At 42.9% G+C, this 20,858-nt stretch overlaps 1 protein-coding gene across 1 annotated transcript in view; it reads left to right on the plus strand.

Annotated features, from left to right (window-relative positions):
- The window catches only part of LOC143986872 (uncharacterized), a 106,347-nt gene extending 86,641 nt beyond the window's left edge, over positions 1–19,706 (plus strand). The window contains exons 13-19 of the mRNA XM_077485279.1: positions 5,822–5,908; positions 11,319–11,432; positions 12,381–12,515; positions 12,602–12,805; positions 15,006–15,191; positions 15,278–15,401; positions 17,755–19,706. Of these exons, the coding sequence (XP_077341405.1) occupies positions 5,822–5,908; positions 11,319–11,432; positions 12,381–12,515; positions 12,602–12,805; positions 15,006–15,191; positions 15,278–15,401; positions 17,755–18,851 (1,947 nt within the window). The 3' untranslated portion in view covers positions 18,852–19,706. The remainder of the gene's footprint in view (positions 1–5,821; positions 5,909–11,318; positions 11,433–12,380; positions 12,516–12,601; positions 12,806–15,005; positions 15,192–15,277; positions 15,402–17,754) is intronic.
- Positions 19,707–20,858: the final 1,152 nt, after the last annotated feature.

The following is a 20,858-nucleotide window of genomic DNA, read 5'->3' on the forward strand; positions in this document are numbered from 1 at the left end:
CTATTACCAAACCACTGATACCAGTCCTGAAAAGAACCTTTGTGGAACTAATAGTAACAGCTACTGATTAAACTGACCCTCACTGCCTGACACACTGCTTCCTGCCTGTCCCTATATAAACTGGCAAAACAGAGGCTGCTGGAAAAATAACTGGTTACTGGAATAGCACTTTTGTGGACCTGATAGTAACAGCTAATGATTAAACTCACTCTCCCTGCAGCACACACCGTCCTGTCCCTTTCTCTAAACTGACAAAAGACACTCAGGCTGCTGCAACAATCACTAGCACAGCACTGCCTATCCTGAACTACACCTAACACCTATACCAGTCCTGAAAAGAACTTTTGTGTACCGAATAGCTAGCGAGTTGGGTCACTGTAATCTCTCCCTGCTCCACACAGCAACCTCTCCCTATAGTGACAGAAGAAAGAATGTAAAATGGCCGCCGGATCGGGTGTATTTATAAGTTAGGGGGAATGTCCAAGTGTCCATGTGCTGTAATGTCTCAATTGGCTGTCCTGTACCCCATGATGGATGTGTCATCAGGTCAAAGTTCTTTTACACAGTAAAAACACGGAAGTCCACCGGGCGAACGGCGACAATAGTCCGCCGATCGGGCGAATAGCGAACACCCGAAATTCGCCGCGAAACGACCACCGGGTGAACTGGTCGGCCATCACTAATCCCCAGATGTTTAAATGAATAAAGGTGTGTATCTATCACAGGGTGGTGTCTGTGGATACACTAAAAGGTCAAGATATTCAAATGCCACGTCCTGGTTATCACTTTGAAGGAATAAAAATTTTTGGGAAATTGGGGGATTGGGAATGAAAATAAAAAATACAAATAAGAGAACCTTCACATAAAAGACCTCAAAGAAAAGTGTGGGTTCAATTGGACTTTTTAGGCATAAAGGACAGTTGTGGAGACAACTGACATGTTCAAAAAAATATATCTCTGTTTATTATTAAAAAAAAATATATATATATATATATATTGTGAACAATCAAAATTTAAAAGAAAAACAAGAAATTTTTCTCCTTATAAATACACATTAAGTCTCATTTGATATCCTATCAAGGTTAATACAGTCCAGACAGAATTTACAGATAAAAACTAACAGTTGTACATATATAAAATAGAGGATATCAAATATATAGCCGAAACTTAAGTATGTTCTGGTGCTCTACATGTTTCGCGTTTATTAGATAACGCTTCTTCAGGAGCTTATAGCAAAGTTATTTCTTCGTGGGTATGTCCCAGGAGGGGAACAAAGCCACAGAAGGAAACCGGAAGATTGAAAAAATTAGAAAAAGGCAATTTTTCCAAAAAGGTTAAAAATAAAAATGTAGATTTGCGTTGGTGAGACCACTTCGCATTATGTTGAGCCCTAAGGCTTCAACTGTAAGATTTAGGTAGATATTTGTGATATGTTGTAGCCAAAAGGCGTGTAGTGGTAGATAATCTGGTATCCCGTGCACTTTAAGTGAAGTGATCCCTTCCAACAATTACAGCAAACCGATTTCCCGCAAAGTAAAAAACGAGGGGGAACATAAGAGGCAGCCTGTTCAGCCTGTTCACCCCTATAGTGCTTATTGTTTTTTTTATGGCCGCTGTGGTCCCTTGCCCGCCCTGATTGCTGCCTGTTTGGGTCGCCCCCTGTTGGGCCGTCTGCCACGGCTCCCGGTTGGAGGCCATTCCGGATGCTGGAGATGTTCTTCATAAGTTAAGTTATGCCACACGGTGTGACGATGGTGGGCGGTGCCACGGTGGCGCATATACAGGCGTCTCTCCGGGAGTTCCTGGCACTCAAGGCTTCCTGTACACTTCACTTCACACTTTGCTACTTTTCTCTCCTCAGCAGGCTTTTGTATTGCACAGGTAATTGGTTTTGTTGCACTTCTCTTTGTTTGGCTTACCAGCCTTTGCACTCATCACGGTTCACAATTCAGTTTCTGTCAATTTTTTAGGTAGCCTAAAATTGCCAGCTGCAAATTCATCACCTCATCTTCACTAGCACGGGTGTCCTACTTCACATTTTCACCTTAGTCACCTCCAGTGACTTCTTACCTCAATCTTGACTATATATTTTTTCAACAGAGTATCCTTGTGGTCCCTTGCCCGCCCTGATTGCTGCCTGTTTGGGTTGCCCCCGTTGGGCCGTCTGCCACGGCTCCCGGTTGGAGGCCATTCCGGATGCTTCTGGCGCCTTCCCGCCTTATCATTAGCTAGTCATTTCAATCAGTAAGTTTGCACTTCGGTGCTGTCAGGGGTATTATCTTACCCCTGCTCATGCTTTTTATTTTTGATTACCTTACATTATATTTTTTTTCCGTTTTATTTCTAGATATTCACGTGCATGCTCCTGATGAGTGGCGCATCAGCCACGAAATGCGTAGAGCTATTTGTTGTCGTTTTTTTACCTATCTACACCTTTGTCCAGTGATTATTTGATTCTTACCTCATTTGGTCCAGAGAGGTCATAGGTCCTGCAGACATTATTGTGCAATATTGATTTTATCCAAGTCTGTTGGACTATGGAATTTTGTTATGGTTATACCTGAGATACCATTGTTATTAAATTGTTCAATGTTTATTTACTTATTTACCATTGATACCAGTGGTGATATGCCCAGATATCCCTGCTGTCACTATGATTATTGTGGTTACTATGTTACATTTTATTTGATACTAACAATGTATTACACTGCTATGTGAATAAAATTCCTTTGTTCAACTGGTATTATGTTTTGCTATCACGTGCCTCACATAAAGTCCCACCTTCCTTGCCCCCCTCGTTTCTTAAGCTGTTCCTAAGCAACGCATTCTTCACCCATATGATTATCAGATGCCATCTTTCCAATGTTCACCAGTTTTAATTCTTTGGTAACTGCGGCCACAAAACACTGTACTCCAACTACTGCCAAAAAGGGGGGGGGGAAGCAGATTTAACACGTAAACCACACCATCTACTTTGGACATGACCACGTGTTGCTCACCATTCTCACATCTCTGAATTTTCTCCATGAGTTGTAAAGCTATGTCAGCTAAATCAGCTTCAATGACCCTCCTGCCATAGGGCAACACAATCTCTTAAAGCTCTATACTCCTTTCTTCAGAGCTGGGACCAAACCTTAATCAGTAAATCAAAAGAATCATCTTGTCTATTGTTTCTAGAATGTAATGCTTTCATGACCAACTTACACGTAAATACTGTAAATATAAATCTTTAGCTGCTTCAAAGCACAATCCTTTCATAACCAAGCAAAACCTCAAACCCTTAGAAAGAAGAAGATTCTGAGCAGCAGAGAGGATGACTTTGGAAAAGTTACCGACTGAAAAGTCACTTTCATCTATTGTTTATCCATCCTGTGCATAATGTATCTTGTTCTATCCCTTGTCTCTTGGGGGCCTCCCCACCCTCTCTGTGCTTGTGTGGTTACACTTCGAGTGAATACCCCCATTTGTGAACAACCTCCCTCCCATCCTATTCACCCTCCTTTACTAAGATCCCTTCCTCTTCTTCTTTATTCTTTTCCTCCCCCTATGCTCCCATTTTTTGCTAGTGATCTACCAGCTTGGTCCTTATGTGCAAAAAAATGAATGGTGTGACTGGAATGAAGTTCCTTCAATCTGAAGTTTCATGACACCGAGTGGACATTATGTATATATATATACCCAAAAATAAAATACATGTTCTCTTAGTTTCTGTTCCAAAAATATTGCAAATAAATAATATTTTTTCATAAATTTAGACAAAATGTATTTTGCATTATTTTTTTTTTTAAATAACTCAAATCATTATTTAGTCTATGTGAAAGTTATAGAGTCTATAAACTATGGTATATATATTTATAAATGAATCAATCCTGATATCATGATGGACTGTCTCATTTCTTGAGGCCCTTAAAATGCCAGGACAGTACAAATACCCCCAAATTACTTTTTGGAAAGTAGACAGTCCAAGGTATTTAGTAAGAGGCATGGTGAGTTTTTTTCGAAGTTGTCCTTTTTTTTTTGGCACAATTTTATGGAAAAGGAAGAATCTTTATTTTTTTTTTTTACATTTTTTTTGTCACCAGAGCACTACAGCATAATCATATGACTGGTGTGGTGGTGATCAGTGATATTGACTGGTGGCAGTATGTAAAAAAATAAAAATAAAATCAAAATAATAATCATTTCTTTTATTATTTTTTTTTAATTTTTTTTAAATACTGACACTTGAAGTGTTAAAATATTGACACTGTACTACTCCGGGGAGGTGATCAGGATTTTTTTTTGATGATTACTGTTATAAGCAATCATTTTTATGAATGACACAGGGTGTACCGCTGTGATAGTAGTGATTGGTACACAATGAATCACTATGAATGAAAGCCATTCATTGTGTACAACTGTCATGTGATCGTTGTGATTGGTCACAGAGATCACATAGTATTGGGACCAGCCCGGTCATCTAGTGGAGCTGCAGTATGGCTACTAGACTTGGAAGACTTCATATGATGTTCACCCAGGATGGGAGGGCTCCCACTTGGATGTCATTCTGCTGTAGGCCTGATGGGAAGCAGTTAATTACCATCTAAATCTACCTGGAGTCCTGGGGACACTGTACAAGTTATGTATATAGTCTCGGTGGTCCCTGTGGAAGTCCATGTGCGGACATTTCTATCTATGTAAATGACAGGCTAAATCTACCTTGAGACTTTCTCCACACCTGGAGGGTGCTGAGTTCTTGGATAATGTCTACACCATTTTTACATATTAGCTTTATCACCCCAATGAGCTCTCTACAGTTCATGGATGTAATCATTATGTTTGGATGATCTCACCAGTCAGGACCCTTTCCTGTCATCCTACAGGATTCCTTCTGAGGATTCTTTTATCCTTCCAAATAAATGTGTGGCATCATCGATGAGTCCTCCTTCTATGTGATCTAGAAGATCTGTAATCACAATGCCTTTACGGATGAAGTGAAAGTGGTTGTAAACCCTTACAGACCACTTTGACTTACAGGTAAGCCTAGATTAAGGCTTGCCCTGTAGGTCCAAGAAATATCTCCTAAACCTACACGGTTTAGGAGATATTTGCAAATGACAGGCACCACTGTCTATGGCGCATGCGCCATAGGCAGTGGCGCGCAGGCGCACTAAGCATGCCATTAGTGGCGGCTCCCACGCGCATGCGCGGGGGTGATGTCACGGCTGCTCTGGTCAGTCATATTAAGGATTTGCTTCCTCTTGAATGACCCAATTTATATATTATTTATTGCTTTACAGCTTTTTCACTCCAGGATTAATTATTTTATTTACATGAGCATTCAAGGAAGTGTTCTTACTTTGAGAGAGCTCCACCACCATTCCTATATGAACATTACATCCTTGCAATTTATGTTTAACATCTTCATTATGAGTGGATTGATATATATATATATATATATATATATATATATATATATATATATATATGCTTTTGGATATATTTTTGCATTTTCTTCACCAAAAGGATCAGTTTCGGCTGGGTATCTGTTTTATTAGCTATACATTTGTTGTTATCTTTAAGACTTTTCTATATGTAATACAAATATCTTTGTTAAACAATTGGTTACAAAAGACCTGTATTTTTTTTCTTACTTTTTTTGTGTTATATTTGAACTTCCCTGGGAGTTGTGTAAGATATTTTACAAGAATGGTTTCTATGAGACATTTCTTGGGGCTGCAGTTCCTCTAAACTCCACAAGGTGGTGATCTCACGCATATCCAGACAGGAAGTTTCTATGGAACAGGAAGTGATGTCAGTTACAGACAGGAAGTGATGTCAGTTACAGACAGGAAGTAATCTGGAACAAAGAAAAGACATTCCATACAGCAGAAAAGAGAAGACATTGCTGGAAGTGGCAGCAGAGGAGGTAATAAGATCTTATTTTCTATTTACACCCACAGAGCCACCTTCACCGATCGCTTCCAGCAGAGCCCAGCGAGGCACTTTGTTCTCTGTGACCCCAAACATGGTGCAATGCAACCACTGAGATTCCCAAGCGATGACAAAGGCTGTGATTAGATGCATAAATGGGGGGAGGGGTCTGCACTGGGATGCCAGTCAGAGGGGGTTATGGGAAGGGGTTAGGGTTGCCACTTTTTCTTCAAGCTAAACCTGAATTTAGAGGTGCACAGTATTTTTTTTTTTAGTATAGAATTAGTATAGGATTGTAACAGACCTGGGACATCTTTGGGAACTCCAATGAGAATAGTAATGTGGCGCACATAGTGCCTCCTCATCCTCCTGTCAAGTTTTATTCTGAGCCACATTCCTTTCTGAATACTGTGTCCGGGTTTCAGGTGGACTGATACCTGGACACATGATTCAAAACCCAGACTGTCCGTGTGAATCCTGGACAGGTGGCAACCCTAGTAGGGGTGGCAGAGGTATGAGATGACGAGGATGCACAGGAATGGGTGGGACAGATGAAGGGGCAATTATATGGGCAGCCCTGGAAGGGGCACATTGTTTTTTAGCGAAGTTGGGAGCAGAAGGGTGGGCAGAAACTCCAGAGAGCAGCTGGCAGTAGAAGAGGAGTTTGATATGGTCACCCCACACATCTCAAGGGCCCCCACACACCTAAGACCCCCACCCCACATATAGGCACTCAGCAGGCCCCCGGGCGCTGCAGCTGGCAGCAGTGATGGTTCCCTCAGAGCAGACACAGGGCACAGAGTCCACCCAGTATGGAGAACTTTGAGCTTGTGTCTGGTGGAGGAGGAGCATGGAGAGGAGTTGGCTGATGTTGAAGGGCGCTGTGCTCGTGTTGGGAGAAGATCAGGGACAGCAAGGGGGCTCTGCAAAGGCTGAATGTGCTGCACACTCTGTTTTCAGAAATCCTAATTGGTGATCACCAGGGGAGCCTCCCCTGATCCTGGGACCCTTTACTCCCACAGCAAGGCCCTCTCTTGCTGTTTTAGTGCTTCCCCCCCCCCCCCGCACACATTGGTGGAACGCCAGGGTTGCATATGTGACCTTTGCGACTGTAATAGTTCTGCTACTGGTTCTGAGTAAACTAGAGGAGCTGAGGTGTCTCTGAGGTGGTAGTGTGACTAAAGGACTCTGGGACCCTCCTGAGAGTTTACTTCATCTGAAGGGCTCTTTGACCCCCGAGGAGGAAGTGTAGATGAAAGACTTTGGGGGTCTCCTAGGAATTAATAGGACTGAACAACTCTGAGAGGTTAGTGGGGCTGAAGGGCTGTGGGGGCTTTGAAGGGGTAGTCAGGCTGCAAGGCTCTGGGGTAAGGGGGGGCTTCTGGGCTCATGTGGGCTCTTGGTCTCTGATGGTCCTCCCACCCCACCTGCTCTTACTTTTCTGACCTTAACCACTTGCAGACCGGACCATTTTGCTGGTCAAAGACCAGACCACTTTTTGCGATTCGGCACTGTGTCGCTTTAACTGACAATTTTTTGCGCTATAAACAAAAATAGAGCGACAATTTTGAAAAAAACGCATTGTTTTTTACTTTTTGTTATAATAAATATCCCCCAAAAATTTGTTTAATTTGTGTTTATTAGAGAATAAAGCATAAGAATACAGTGACATACAGCCTATTATCAACAGTAGGCCATACATAGTGACATCAGGGTTACAAAAGATATATATGGCAGGACATGTAACCACAACTCGCTAACCACACAATTTTACGAGGGAGCTCCTGAGTATCTGTGAAGCACACCCACTCTGTATAACAGAAGTGTTCTCCAGCCAAGTATTTGGATAGTAGTTACACAATCATGCAACCCTTGACGGACCGACCAACGTGTTTTTGAACCAAGTCACTGAAGAAAAAGACAAAAGAAGGAAAAGAAGACAAAGAGGATATAGTAGAAGAGAGTAAAGAGAGGGGGGATGAAGAAAGAAAGGGGGGGAGACGGAGGGGGGGGAGAGAAAAAGAGAGGGACTGCCCGGTCCTGTCTCGAACCAGAAAATAAATAACACACAAGAATTATATCAAAACATAAGGATTTACCCAGTTCGCGCCATTATATTCGCATAATCTGATGTATACTTAAAGGCTACCCAGCAGGCCCAAATCCGTTTCCCCAAGTCTGCTTTTCCTCGGAGGGAGTATGTAAGATCTTCCAATTGATATATACGGTCCACCTCCAGCAGCCATTGGCGTAGGGATGGGATCGTGGATTGTTTCCACTGACGTGGAATAAGCGCTTTTGCAGCGTTAAGCAAGTGAGGGGTCACAGACTTCTTATAGGATCCTGCCGGGGAGCCTGTGGAGTGAAACAGTATTACCCAGGGATCATTCGAAACCTCATACCCTAAAATAACCTTCATCCAATATAAAATTGTTACCCAATAAGGTCTGATCAGGGGACAGAGCCACCAAATATGGGCGTGGGAGGCCCATTCCCCACAACCTCTCCAACAGAGAGGTGACGTTTGCGGGAAGAGTTTATGCAGGACAACCGGGGTATAATGCCATCTCGTTAACAACTTATAGTTCACTTCTGCAGTCCTTGAAGCCGTAGAAGATAAGTGGGCCATGGACAGAATAGTGAATTTTTGTGCCTCCAAAACCGTGCTGTGCAAATCCTGCTCCCAATTGGCTAAGAAGGTGGGGTTACCCGTAGTCGAAAGAAGCTGTAAGGTGTGGTAGAAAAAGGACAAGGGTCGCTCCACTGGTTGGTCTTCTAGAAAAGCAGATTCAATGGGGGTTAGTTCAGATAGAGAGCGAAGAGGTTTCGGGAGGGAGTGAACAAAATCCACTAGTTGTCGGTAAGTCCAGTGATCCATAAGAGTCGCCCGCGCAGAGGGTATCAGTTGAGACAAGGGTAAAATGCCCGCTTGATTGGCAACATGGTGCAAAAGGGGTGAATCCGCCAGTTTCCAGGAATAGATTCTGGGGTCAATATTTCCCGGAGGAAAGTAGTTATGGCCGGTCAAAGGCATGATGGGTGAATTAAAGAGCCACCTGTGTTTTTTACAGAGCAAGTCCCAATTCCGTAGAGTAGAGAGGGTAAGAGTGGAGGTATTGAGAGCCACCGACCTATATTTCTGGGGAATCCAAACTAGGGTGTATAAATCAGTGCCGCTGAGCGCATGGTCAAGAGCAACCCACAGTTTTGAGTTTTTGTGGAACTTCCAATCTGAAATCCTGCATAAGACAGTAGCCATATAATACAGTTTAACATTCGGTAGAGCCAAACCCCCCAGCCGCTTGGGCCTATATAAAAGGGCTCTGGACAACCTCGGACGCCCTCTGTTCCAAACGTACTGACCAATCAGGGACTCCAAAAGCACGAAAAAGCTCGCCGGGATACCCACAGGGACCATCTGGAAGAGGAACAACACCCTGGGCAGGACATTAATTTTAATCACTCCAATCTTACCTAGCCATGAATGAGCAACCTGTGACCAGCGACGTAGATCAGATCTGATGGCGTTAATGAGGGGAATGTAATTAGCACTAAAGAGGGATTGGGGCTTGGAGGTAAGATAAATACCTAAGTACTTCATTTTGTGGGCTTGCCAGGTAAATGGGAATGAGGCTTGGAGAAGACGGACCTCCTCCACAGGAACGGTAACATTTAGAATTTCCGATTTGGACATATTGATTTTAAAATTGGATATAAGGCCGAATTGTGAGAAGGCAGACATCAAAAAATATCCCCCCAAAATAAAAAATAAACATTTTTTTCCCTCAGTTTAGGCCGATACGTATTCTTCTACATATTTTTGGTAAAAAAATCGCAATAAGCGATTATTGATTGGTTTGCGCAAAAGTTATAGCGTTTACAAAATAGGGATAGTTTTATGGCATTTTTATTAATAATTTTTTATTATTTTTTTTTTTACTAGTAATGGCGGCGATCTGCGATTTTTATTGTGACATTGTGGGGGACCCATCGGACATTTTTGACACATTTTTGGGACCATTGTCATTTATACAGTAATCACTGCTATATAAATGCAGTGATTCCTGTGTAAATGACACTGGCAGTGAAAGGGTTAACCAGTGGGTGGCAGTGTAGGGGTTAAGTGTTCCTAGGGGTGTGTTACTAACTGTGGGGGGGTTGGGCTTTCATTTAGTGTACACTGATCTCTGCTCCAATCACATGGAGCAGAGATCAGCGTCACTAGTTGCTAGGCAGAATGGAGAAATGTTGTTTATACAGCATTTCCTCCATTCGGCCGCTCCGTGAGACGATCGCGGGGATGCCCGCGGCGATCGAGTCCGCGGGTCCCGCGACCGGACTCACGGGGGTCCCGACCAGTGCGGGAGCGCGCCGCCGCCGGCGCGCTCCCGATGGCAGGGTGGCATCGAATATCGGACGTACCTGTACGCCAATATGCCTGCCCGTGCCATTCTGTCGACGTACATCGTCGTGCGCTGGTCGGGAAGTGGTTAAAGAACTCCTGCCAACAAATGAAGGACGCCTTCACCTCAACATATCATTGGTTAAGAAAAATCTTTCAGTACACAAAATAGACCAAGACTAAGAGAAAAAACCCTCCCCCTGTTGTTCTCCTCCTACCCACACTGAATTGCTATTGGAGAGTACAGAATAGACTCCTCCCCCACAGTTCTGTACTCCACCAGCTGCATCCGCCTGCTATCCAATCCAATCTCTTCTCTTACTGCAGGGAGTGACAGTGACATCACTCCTGTCAGTCATTTATAATTTAAATAGAAAAAAACACTGCGCTATCTAAACCAAAACAGCCGCAAACACTCTAAAAGTCGAAGCTTCTAGTATTATTAATATATAAGAGAAAAGTGTTGCGCTAATAAGTGAAAAATAAATAAATAAATGTGAGGAAAAAGAACTCTTTCCTAAGTGTATACACTTATGCTTATTTGCATACGGCTGACGGAGATTGGAGCCTTACAGCCGAAGTTCTGCCAATTAATTATCCTGATTATCTGGGAGATCTGGCCAAATGTTCCCCTTCCTGGACATCATGATGACCCGACATTCACCTCACAGCACTGCTTCAAGGCAAACAAGTCACAGGAAGGATCATATTTATCATTCATTGTCTGCGGATCTAAAACAAATCAAATCCAGTTCAGAAACCAAACAAACCCAACAGAGAAAATGGAATTTCTGATTTGGCAGAACAAGAGCGTCCCAGGAACCAAAAAAATAAAAAAGCAGATGCTAAACAGTCCAAACGTAGTGTGTTCCCATGGGGGCAGTAGTTCTTAAATATCCAGAAACCCTCCTATTACCCCCCTCACAGCCATATCCTATTATTGTGTGACCGATACCATTCAAATAATTCTTATTTTCATTTCCCTATGTTATTCGTCTACAAGGAGACCTGTATAGATCAAATGACGGCACCAGTGGGGATGGAGGAGGACCAGAGTCACATGACTGAGAGGATACTAAACCTCACCCTGGAGATCATCTACCTGCTGACCGGAGAGGTGAGGAGGATTCTGGGAGGTCACATGACATCACTCTTATCTCTATTAATAAAACACAGACCTGACCGGAGAGGTGAGGGGCATTCTGGGAAGTCACATGACATCACTCTTATCTCTAATAATAAAACAGACCGGAGAGGTGAGGAGGATTCTGGGAAGTCACATGACATCACTCTTATCTCTAATAATAAAACAGACCTGACCGGAGAGGTGAGGAGGATTCTGGGAGGTCACATGACATCACACTTATCTTGATTAATAAAACACAGACCTGACCAGAGAGGTGAGGAGGATTCTGGAAGGACATGTGACACTCTTATCTCTATTAAAGGAGAAATCCCATGTGAGCTTGTTTGGCTGGGTTTCTCCTATGGGTCACAGGAGTGCATTAATTTTGCACTTCTGTGACCCAGTTTCAGCAGAGGGAGGTCTGAAGTCCGCTCTCTGCTGATGTCACCAATATCAGTCCAGGCACTGCATCATCTCAACTTAGGTAGTCTGGATCTGCCAGCTGCCTGGACTGATGGCAGTCTCAGCCTCTCAGAGTACCGCTGAGACGGCCGCTCCCCGCTCCTCCATAGCTCAGTGCTCCAGTGAGTGTGGAGGAGCAGAGCAGGAGAGCTGCTGCCAGGCAGCAGCTCTCCACTCTGGGAGCAGTGAGAACCGAGCCATTGGCGATGTCCGATCACTCAGTTCTCAGTGCAGAGGCGGCAGGGGACAGATGAAGCATCAGTCCAATGCTGCATCCACCTAGGTAAGTATGAATCTTATATAAAAAAAAAAATACTTCACTTTTATTAAACCACCGACCTGACCAGAGAGGTGAGGGGGATTCTGGGAGGTCACATGACATCACTCTTATCTCTATTAATAAAACACAGACATGACCGGAGAGAGGTGAGGATTCTGGGATTCTAACATGATATTCCTATTGGTTCCTCAATATAGAGATTTCCTCTTGTGAAGTCAGGTGATCATATGACCATCACAGTGCCTCCATGTGACTCCCTAAAACCTGAGAGACACAACATGCAGAAGATTCTAGAAGTCACCAAGAAGATGATGGAGCTGCTGACAGGAGAGGTGAGCGGTGCTGGGAATTCTGGGACATTATCCAGTAACAGACAAGGGATGTGTCTGGATGGTGACTGTATCATTGTGTGTGTCAGGTTCCTATAAGGTGTCAGGATGTCACTGTCTATTTCTCCATGGAGGAGTGGGAGTATTTAGAAGGACACAAGGATCTCTACAAGGACGTCATGATGAACAATCAGCAGAATTTGAGTTTTGTGAAGATTATAAGGAAGGAATTTCCCCGGAATGAGACGTTATTAAACCTCACCCTGGAGATCCTCAGCCTGATGACTGGAGAGGTGAGTGTAATGAAGGGGTTAAATCTGACTCCGCTGTACACTGTGATGTCTTCAGAGTCACATTAAGTCTTCTGATGTTCTTCTAATCAATAACAACATCCATACAAGTACTATGAATACATACAATGTATGTGCACTACTCTATAATATTTGGTTATAGCACAAGATGGCAGCATTGGTTATAGGAGATAACAATTTCAGCTTTAGTCCAATCAATGAGACCCATAATTACCAGCATGCCACACCCACTGACCACTAAATCCACGAGTAACCTTTCCTGGTGGTCCTTACTAGTAAAACATTACTGACTTTATTATATGTAGTATGTACAGTACCTCTGTGCCAGCCAAATAAAAGCGATACAGGGGGAGATGGGATACTGCTGCATGCACTAAAAAACGGTAAACCCCTGCCCAAATAAGATAAGTGTATATATGTAGTAGTGCTGCGCCGTATATAAATAAGGGGGATAAAGGGGAGGGGAAGGGGGATAATATAAAATAGAAATGAATGAGGGAAAAATAATATGAATGAGGCAATTAGTGATAAATACTGAAAAGTGAGTCACTGTTATCAAACTGTTGGTTATTATTCACTTTATGTGTCACTGTAGGGCATACTTGCTCAAGTGAAATAATGTCAAATAATCATCAAAGCAAAAAACAAAGTGCACATGTGCTAAAGGGTTAACTTCCCTATATGAATCTGTAACCAATAAGCGTAGTAAAGTGCCAAAACTTAATTTATTATATGACTTCTAGAAGGATCTATAAATCTGACCACATTGTATTCATATCATTGGATGGAGATATCTGTCCTTTGCTGAATCGGGGACATTTGTGGCCAATCCCTGGAGAATAAATATAGAGATGAGGGATTATGAGAGAGCGGAGCCATCTTACAGAGGAGCTCCAGGCTCCTTCAGAAAACAATAAAAGTCAGATGATACAAATACAGTAGTTACTGACCTTTAATATTAGGACACTTACCTCTCCACCAATCCAGCAGTGTCATCACCCCAGTAAATTTTTCAATGGGCTCTTGGGTGCTGCCACCACCATCTGGGCAAACGGAAACTGGCAGTGAAGCCCTTGCGCCTTCACGGCCGTGTCCCTACTGTACATGCATGAAGCACGCTGTGCTTTGTGAATGGCTCAGCGGTGGGGTAGGGAGGAGGGGGGTAAAATTTCCAGCTAAATTCGTCATGGCAAAGTTAGCCAGCAGTGGGAGTAGGTACCTGTCAAAACTAGGTACCCGCTCACCCCGAAAGGTTACAAATGTGGCAGTGGAAGTGGGGAGGCAAACAAGCGGAACTTCCCCTTTTTGGGTGGAGCTCCACTTTAATGCATGGGAATTGCCCAAGGGCCCCTTGATAATCTTGCATTACATTACTGTGCCCTCCTGACCCCCTGTACTGTGCCTTCCCACCCCCACCTTTTCTGTGCACTCCTGCCCCTCAGAACTGTGCTCTCTTACTCCTGTATTGTGCCCCCCCACCCCAATCTGTACTGTGCACTCCTGCCCCCATATTGTACCCTCCTGCCCCCTTGTACGCTGCCCTTCCAACCTAACCTGTACTGTGCACTCCCCCCCCCCCATATTGTTCCCTCTTGCCCCTCTGTACTTGACCCTCCTGTACTGTGCCCTCCTGCCCCTATGCTGTGCCCTCCTGACCCTACTGTATTATGATCTCCTGCCCCCCTGCACTGTGCCATCATGTACCCCATGTACTGTGTCCTCCTGCACCCCCCCGTGGTCTCATATTTCCCCTGTAATGTGCCTTCCTAGCCCCCCTGTACTGTATCCTCTTGCTTCGCATTTACTGTGCCCTCTTGCCCCACCTGTACTTTGCCCTCCTATCCTCCCTGTACTGCGCCCTCTTGCGCCCCCTGAATTATAACTTCCTGCCCCCCGTAATGTGCCCTCCTATCCCCCCCCCCCTGTCCCCCTGTACTCTGCCCTTCTACTCCCTTGTTTTGATTAGTCTTTGATTTATGGCATGTATTCTCATTATTTAAAATCTATTATATTGAAAGTACTAATAAATATCTGTTTACTTCTATCAACTATTTATACTTCCGTTTTTGAGAGTAGGTGCATAAATTGGGGCAGGCTAATAGAGGCCCCAGTACATTACTTGTGCCCTGATGATATTAAGATGTCCCTGTGGGAGAGTGATATTTATCTTTGTATATCACAGAACTGTGTAGTAATAATGAGGAAATCTACTGAAAATGACACAAGAAGGAGATCTCATAATATGACCACAAGATCCTCGAGAATCCAGAATCCCATCACCCCGTCCCCATCCCTGATCCCTACAAGACACAACACACGTAAGATCCTAGAAGTCACGAAGAAGATGATGGAGCTGCTGACAGGAGAGGTGAGCGGTGCTGGGAATTCTGGGACATTATCCAGTAACAGACAAGGGATGTGTCTGGATGGTGACTGTATCATTGTGTGTGTCAGGTTCCTATAAGGTGTCAGGATGTCACTGTCTATTTCTCCATGGAGGAGTGGGAGTATTTAGAAGGACACAAGGATCTCTACAAGGAAGTCATGATGGACAATCAGCCGCCCCTCACATCACCGGGTAAGAGAACACTTTATTGTAAAGGAGAGAGCAGTATGGCGGGTCCACCTATATCCCCCATCATGTGATGGACACGTAGAAACAATGTATTCAGTCTCAGGATATGGGAGGCAGTGGTGTGGGACCTCTGCAACTTGTCTCATGAGAACATTTAGGTTACCACTGATTAAAGAGAACACCAATATTATGAGTTCTGACCCTTACACTATATAACATTTACTGTATATTACATACCCACGACCCCTGCACTATATACTCTATGTTGTTCATTACATCATTCTGATACTATAAAATTCTAACTGTCGTATCCTATATAATAAGTTGTACATTACATAGTCATGACTTCTTTTTGTACCAATTTCCTACCAGCTGGACATGTTATATCTGATGATTTGATTGGAGCACAGATTTTTATATGTTGATAATAATGTGATAACGTCCTCAAACTTTGGAACCTTAAACAGAAAGTGATAATGATGGAGGAGTCAATAACTCAATGATGGTGGTCTTCAGGATCAGTTCAGTCTTCATCTTGGTTGTTCTCCTCCCATCCTCACTCTCTGACCTCTGGCGGGGCTCAGCCCCGCTGTTATTCATGACTAAATAAGGAAGTGCAGGACACTCGTCCTATAATCCCCTCATCACTGTCACTCCTATAAAAGACAGTTCTCGTTGTTTCCTCACTCTCTGACTAAGGCCCATGAATAAAGAAATTAACTGGTAGGAGATTCAGAGATGTAGGTCTGAAACAACGAATTGATTATGAAAATAGTTGTGAACTGTTTTCATATCTGATTAGTTGGTCAGTCGATTAATTGGCCTGCATACAGAATGCATTATTTCTTTACATATGAGAAAATACAGCTCAGTACACCATCCATACATGTCAGTAAATGCCTGAGAACCTGAATGCATGAGGAGCAATGGCTCATGGGACATGTAGTCCTGGGCAAGAGAAGGAAGCAAGTGATTCTAAAGGCAGAAGTTTTTTTTTATCTTCCTATAGGGGAACTCTATACTTTGCAACTTCCTATAGGGGAACTCTATACTTTACAACTTCCTATAGGGGAACTCTATACTATACTTTGTGGCTTCCTACAGGGGAACGCTAAAAGCAGGAGAAACCAGAGGTACCGGGGGAGGGGTCCAGAATATGAAAATCAGAGCTTCTCTGTGAAAAACCATTACACAGAGCAGGTAAGTATGACAAGTTTGTTTAAAAAAAGGAATCCAACATTTACAATGACTTTAAGGTCTCTGTGCAGGAAAGATCAGCATCTGAACCCAGAGAAGGTGGAGGCTGATAAACTGGAGGTGATACTGTATAAGGCATTACTATTATATTTAGTATTGTGCATTATATTTAAAATTATTATATCCATGAAAACAAGTCTCAGCTTTCAGTACTACTATAATATAAAATCCCCCCCCCCAACCTCTATATAGCTTCATGTGTGACTCCCAGGTAAAATCCCCATATATCCTACTTCTGGGTATATTTATTATTATATATATGATATAAAATATGTTACTTTCACTATTTCACAGTATAAATGAGAATATTCACACAAATATTTGTATGAAAATTATTTGTACATTCGATGAATGGACGAGTGTAGTTCAAAAATTCCACTTTAAAATGAATGTAACTTCTGAGGAAAACTATTTCACTATGTGAAAATTTGATAGATCAAGAAAAGTTTTCTGTTCTGCTCCTGCAAATTTTCCAGTCACTGTGGTTGGAAATGAACGCCGATTTGACCCCGCTAATGGATAGAAAATGTTTATGTTTTTTGGAAAGAAAAATTAGTTTGTGTACAGCCCGCATAAGTGACATCAGGTGCAGGGAGCTTGTACCCACCTACCTGTCTATGACAAGGGAGTCTGTCATCCATCATTTTATATTACACTCCTGTCTGATCATCTGCAAAACAGCATTTTACGTCTTTTTTTACATTTAAAAAAAAAATGTTGATCTCTGATTCTGATATGTAGCAGATTCACCTCTAATAATACATCTATCCGTCTGTTATTCTTAGAATGGATTAAATATCCAACTATATATCTGGATATTTATATGTATCGCTGTATATAGATATTCAAGAATATTAACTAAATTATACACCAACCTTTTTTTGAGGTTTTTATCCAATTAGTCTAAACAATAATCGGGCAACTTATCAATTATGAAAATAATCATTAGTTGCCGCCCTACAGAGGACCCATTTACTAGTTACCCTGAGGGGGGAATTGTAAGATCCTCAGAGACAAAGCTGCCTGATGTGGGCGGAGTCCTGGTTTAGGGGAACCAATCAGCTCATGTCTAGTAATAATTTTTTTATCTCTATTTTAGTAGATGGACGGGAGATGAGGAAAACCTCAGAGGATTGTCTCACTTTGTCTCCAGACTGTGAAGTAGAAGATGAGAACATCCCACAGTATAGTCCAGGAGAAAACCCGACTACCTCAACTGTCCATCCGGCACCACACAGTGTAGATGGACCATCGCATTCCTCTTATCCTGAGGAACCTCAGACTATGAGGCACGGTGTCGTCCTTCCAACATATAAGAGGGCTTCCTGTACTGAGTGTGGGAAGTGTTTCAATTCAAAATCCAATCTTTATGCGCATAAAAGATCTCACACGGGGGAGAAGCCCCATTCCTGTCCTGAATGCAGGAAATGCTTTATACAAAAATCAGACCTTGTCTTACATCAGAGATCTCACACAGGGGAAAAGCCATATTCCTGTCCTGAGTGCGGGAAATGTTTTTCACAGAAGTCTCATCTTTACAGACATCAGCGATCTCACACGGGGGAGAAGCCGTATTCCTGTCCTGAGTGCAGGAAATGTTTTTCAGTGAAGTCCAGTCTTTACACACATCAGAGATCTCACACAGGGGAGAAGCCGTATTCCTGTCCTGAGTGCGATAAATGTTTTTCAGTTAAGTTCCATCTTTTCACACATCAGAGATCTCACACGGGGGAAAAACCATATTCCTGTCCCGAATGCAGGAAATGCTTTATACAAAAATCAGACCTTGTCATACATCAGAGATCTCACACGGGGGAGAAGTCGTATTCCTGTCCTGAGTGCGGGAAAGGTTTTATACAAAAATCAGACCTTGTCATACATCAGAGATCTCACACGGGGGAGAAGCCATATTTCTGTCCTGAGTGTGGGAAATGTTTTTCAGTGAAGTCTCATCTTTACAGACATCAGAGGTCTCACACAGGGGAGAAGCCACATTACTGTCCTGAGTGTGGGAAATGTTTTTCACAGAAGTACAATCTTTCCAAACATCAGCGATCTCACTCGGGGCAGAAGCCTTATTCCTGTTCTGAGTGCGGGAAATGTTTTTCAGTAAAGTCCAGTCTTTACACACATCAGAGATCTCACACAGGGAGAAGCCATATTCCTGTGCTGAGTGTGGGAAATTTTTTTCAGTGAAGTCTTATCTTTCCACACATCAATGATTGCATATGGGGCAGAAGCCATATTCCTGTCCTGGGTGTGGGAAATGTTATCACAGAAGTCCAATCTTTCGAAACATCAGCGATCTCTTATGAGGAAGAAGCCACTCTCCTGCTCTGAGTGAGGGAAATATTCCTCACTAAAGTCCTGTCTTCCTGTACATCAGGGATCCCACACTTGAGATGTATTAGTGCCTTGAGTGTGGAAAATATCTTCTATTTGAATGTTTCTGGACATCACAGCTCTCATGTGGGGAAGAAGCACACCCTGATATACACCTCAGATATACTCCATGGCTGATCTTCATCATGTAAGAAAGAGTTCCAGGGGTGTGGATATTTTTTGAAAAAATGGATTGTCCAAGGAACTAAATCGGGGTCCCAATCTCCTTGTCCCTTATGACAATCTCCTTGTTCCTCATCTACCAGAGAGCTCAGCAGCGGTGTGGGAGTTCTTTGAAAACTACAAGCCGACATCGGCAAAGGACAGAACTCTGTGATTAAATGGCACTGCCGCGCTCTTTTCATAAAGTGGCAACCGGTACGGTGGACTTCTCACCGCACTGCTGTCACACAGATGGCTCAGATCGACATGCCGCTGCAGGAACAGTCAACATTTCCTTTAACCCTTTCACTGCCACATGTTTAACCCCTTCAGTACTGGACACTTTCACCCCCTCCTGCCCAGGCCAATTTTCAGCTGTCAGTCTGTCACACTTTGAATGACAATTGCGTGGTCATGTAACACGGTACCCATAATAAAATGTTATAATAGAGATTTCTTTTGGTGGCAACACTGGGGTTTTTATTTTTTTGTGTTACAAGTAAAAAAGACAGAAAAAAAAAAAAAAAGGTTTTCTTTGTTTCTGTTAATAAATTTTGTAAATAAGTACGTTTTCTCCTTCACTGATGAGTTGGCACTAATATGAAGGACTGATGGGCGGCACTGATAGATGGCACTGATGATGAGGTATGACAAGCATTCCTAATGGGCACTGATTGGCATCCCTGGTGGGCACTGCTGGGCATCACTGGCGATCATCGCTGATGGGCCTGCACTAATAATCAATGCTGAATATCAGTGCAGAGCCCCCTTTCAGGAGAGACGGTGATTGGCTCGCCTCTACTTGCACCTTGTCAGCATGAATAAAGTATAAGCTGATAACCGGCACTTCCTTCTTACGATATGATTAGCTTTGATTGGACACAGCTGATCACATGGTAAAGAGCCTGCGTCATAGGCTCTTCACCGAGATTGGAGATGTAGTGTGTCAGAGCGACACACCACACCACCGATCGTCACGCGCCCGAGCAGCTTATTCTTCTGTATGTCCATATCGAGTCAGGATAATGGAACCCCCGCCTGGCCATCATTCTGCTATAGGCTGGGCGGGAAGGAGTTAAAAAATCATTTGAGGCCTGAAGATTATATAAAATCCCAAAAACATGATATATTTTCTGAAAGCAGACACCATAGAGAATAAAATAGTGGTAATTCAATTTTTTTTTATGTCACACAATATTATCACATAAGTCGAGGAAATGCAAAATCTCAGTAAAAAAAAAAGACAAAATTTTAATTTTAGGGGCACAAAAACACAATAAATTACCCAATTTTGTGGTAATATATAAAATCTGAGGTTGCATCGAGTAAATAGATGCCAAACCTCTCAAATCTTAAATTTGTGTGCACCTGTGAAATGGCGACAAACTTCAATGCCCTATATTTTCTATAGGTGACACTTTAGAAAGCCCCCTATAGGTCATCAGTTTAGTGTTACGGAGGAGGTCTGGTGATAGAAATATTGCTCTCATTCCAGTGTGCAAGGTGATATGTAACTTGTGTATCGCAATCAACGTTTTCAGGCGTAGGCACCCCAATGTGTGAGTTTATGTGGGGATGGGGTCTCAGATATTTTGGGTGGAGGGGTTATGTGCCTGGGTTTAAATAAAATGTTGTACATTTAAAAAGAATCATTTTTTT

Source organism: Lithobates pipiens, unplaced genomic scaffold (assembly GCF_037356315.1).
Source record: "Lithobates pipiens isolate NorthernLeopardFrog02 unplaced genomic scaffold, aLitPip1_a1.2 Scaffold_18, whole genome shotgun sequence".
Lineage (NCBI taxonomy): Eukaryota > Metazoa > Chordata > Amphibia > Anura > Ranidae > Lithobates > Lithobates pipiens.